Raw genomic sequence first — 3,095 nt, 5'->3', positions numbered from 1 at the left:
GGAAGTGGGGAAGGGGAGGAAGGGAAGGAAGATAAAGGGCAGAGGGGAAGAGGAAGAGAGGAAGGAGAGGAGGGGGAGGGGAAAATATATGAAGATACAAAACAAACAAAAACTGATGAAGAAAAATCTTGAAAATGCTGCAAGGATTTGATAGCCCATAGATAGGATCAAGACGAAACGGGGGCTTCCCACGAAACAGGAGTTCAGGAGAAAGGTCTTTCAGAGAATGGTTAGAGTGAAATATGATACCTGAAGAGTACAGTTGAAATGATTGATTCATTTAAGGAGAACACAGATAAGTATCTGTGAGAAACAAGATTAGAAGCGTCTGCTAAAAAGATTTATTCTGATTTGTGTTCAGAATGAGGGCTGGCCAGACCATCAGGGCTGAATTACTCCATCCTGTGGTGCAAGGTTTAATTCCAAACAAATGCTAATTGAAGTGCTTCAGGACTGAATGTTTTTGTATCCAGAGTTGAAATGGTAATCTGAAAGTTCCACCAGTTACAGGCATATAGCGCTTTCATGAAATCAATTCAATAAATTATGTCAAGCTCACACTGTACAGATCTGCCCTGTGGGGGATGTGAAGCCTTGTCATCCTGAATAAAACTAAAAAGTTACATGTGGACAGTTACTATGGAAACAGCACAGGAGATTCCAAATGGTTCCCGCACAAGGGCACCCTTAGGGCTATAAGGGTCTCAGACGTCCACTGTTAAACCTGCTTCAAAACACTGAAACCCAGGGAAACTGCCCAAACAAATCTACACTTTCCAATTCTCCATTCTGAAGGATGACCCACCCCACCAGATTCCTGGGTCTGTCCAGTCGGAAATTCCTGCATTAAGTCAAAATGCCTTGTGCTGTAACAAGCAGCTTTCTCCATCGTTGAACCAACAATAGCTAAATGCAGGCTTGGAAAACAAATCACTGAATATCACAGCTTTGAGGTTCAGGAGGTTGTACTTACTGTAACCCATTCCCTGCACAAAGTACTTGAAGGCTTCGGTCAGCTTTCCAGGCTAGGGTGCAAACACAGACAGACAGACAATCATTAAATCATCATACTTAGTTTTGCCCCCTTCCTCCTTTCACCTCCTCCCTTCCCCCCCTCTCCCTTCACCCCATCCCCTTTCCAAACAAGGCTCTATCATTGCTTTGACGTGCACTGTGCTAGTCCAGACACAATGTGCCAAATAGCTTCTTTCACCACCATGAATGATGGTGGCTCAGTGGTTAGCACTACTGCCTCACAGCACCAGGGACCCAGGTTCGATTCCAGCCTTGGGGCACTGTCCATGTGAGTTTTCACCTTACTCCCGTGTCTGTGTGGGCTCCCTCCCACATCATCAAAGAATGAGGGGAGATCAAATTGAAGTATTCAAGACGATAAAAGGTGTGGTTAAAATAGACATGGAGTGGATTCCCCCTCTTGTGGAGTATTTTAGAACAAGAGGTCCTAGTCTTAAGATAAGGGGCAGCAAATTTAAAACAGAGTTGAGGAGAAACTACTTCTCCCAAAGGGTTGTGAATCTATAGAATTTGCGACCCCAAAGTGCAGTGGATGCTGGGACAGTGAGTAAATTCAAGGAGGAGTTAGACATAATGTTAATTGCTTTAAAACAGAGTTGAGGAGAAACTACTTCTCCCAAAAGGTTGTGAATCTGTAGAATTTGCGACCCCAAAGTGCAGTGAATGCTGGGACAGTGAGTAAATTCAAGGAGGAGTTAGACATAATGTTAATTGCTAATGGGTTGAAGGGGTATGGGGAGAAGGCAGGAAAATGGGGGTGATGAATGTATCAGCCATGATCGAATGGCGGAGCAGACTTGATGGGCTGAATGGCCTAATTCTGCTCCTTATGAGCTTATGTGCAGGATACATGGATTAGCCATGGCGAATGTAGGGTCATGGGGTTATAGGATAGGGTGCTGGTACTGGCTGGGATGCTGTTTGGAAGGTCGGTGCAGACTCGATGGACCGAATGGCCTCTTTGCATTATGTAGGGATTCGATGATGATTGGAGCCAGTAGTAAAGCATGGCTCCCCGACAGCATCTCCTCGGGGAAGGAGGCAGGCAAGGAGCACTGGCTGGAAAACAGTCAGGAAAACAAGAAGCTATTAGTTTGATAAAGAATCGTGGAGCAACATCACTTCTAGCTGTTTAGCATTAAGTGCAGTCTGCTCATTTCAGTGTGTGGTATCTGACACCCCTTCTAAGCCATGCAACACGCTGCTTGCAGAACCAAATGTTCACTTGCAAGTTGCCCCTTTCAGTTACCCTATGCACATGTGGCCAAGCAAAAAAATTCAGCCTATGCTCAAACAAAATTCCCATGCATTACAAATTAAGAGACTGTGGTCAGTCCTTGAGAGATTTTTCACAGTATTTTGCGATGGGAGTTTGAGAGACCTTGCACAATTCCATATGGGTGGTGCACAATCTCACAAACACAACATGAGATTAGCTGGGCCATCACTGGCATGAAGGTACAGCAAGAACAGATATCTGTCAATCTTAATTCTCAGAATACGCAGGTAGTTTTGGATTGGTCAGCTTGTTGCCATTGGGATGCAGCAGTACTTGGTTGGCTTCCCTAAGTCCTTGACTGAAAAAAGGTACAATACTAGAAAGCTATACACATATACACACAGGACTCCTACTTTAAGGGGGCAAAAGGAATTTGTACATGCATTGCACCTTTTTAAAAATAAAGCCAAACTCTGCTGCATCCCCATGGCAAACAGATGACTGAGGTGTCAGTGGGGGAGCACTTTGGGGCCAGCGACCATAATTCTATTTGTTTTAAAATACTGATGAAATAGGATAGACCAGATCTAAAAGTTGATGTTCTAAATTGGAGAAAGGCCAATTTTGACGGTATTAGGCAAGAAAGCTGATTGGAGGCAGATGTTCGCAGGTAAAGGGATGCTGGAAAATGGGAAGCCTTCAGAAATGAGATAACAAGAATCCAGAGAAAGTATATTCCTGTCAGGGTGAAAGGGAAGGCTGGTAGGTATAGGGAATGCTGGATGACTAAAGAAATTGAGGGTCTTGTTAAGAAAAAGAAGGAAGCATATGTAAGGTATAG

At 44.1% G+C, this 3,095-nt stretch overlaps 1 protein-coding gene across 9 annotated transcripts in view; it reads right to left on the bottom strand.

Moving 5' to 3' along the window:
• The window catches only part of LOC122560261 (protein NDRG3-like), a 129,324-nt gene that overhangs the window by 17,893 nt on the left and 108,336 nt on the right, over positions 1-3,095 (bottom strand). For all 9 annotated transcript variants that reach the window (XM_043710770.1, XM_043710771.1, XM_043710774.1 and 6 more), the window contains one exon: positions 974-1,025. In XM_043710770.1, coding sequence (XP_043566705.1) covers positions 974-1,025 — 52 coding nt within the window. The remainder of the gene's footprint in view (positions 1-973; positions 1,026-3,095) is intronic.

Source organism: Chiloscyllium plagiosum, chromosome 20 (genome assembly GCF_004010195.1).
Source record: "Chiloscyllium plagiosum isolate BGI_BamShark_2017 chromosome 20, ASM401019v2, whole genome shotgun sequence".
Lineage (NCBI taxonomy): Eukaryota > Metazoa > Chordata > Chondrichthyes > Orectolobiformes > Hemiscylliidae > Chiloscyllium > Chiloscyllium plagiosum.
This window is presented reverse-complemented; position numbering and strand designations above follow the sequence as displayed.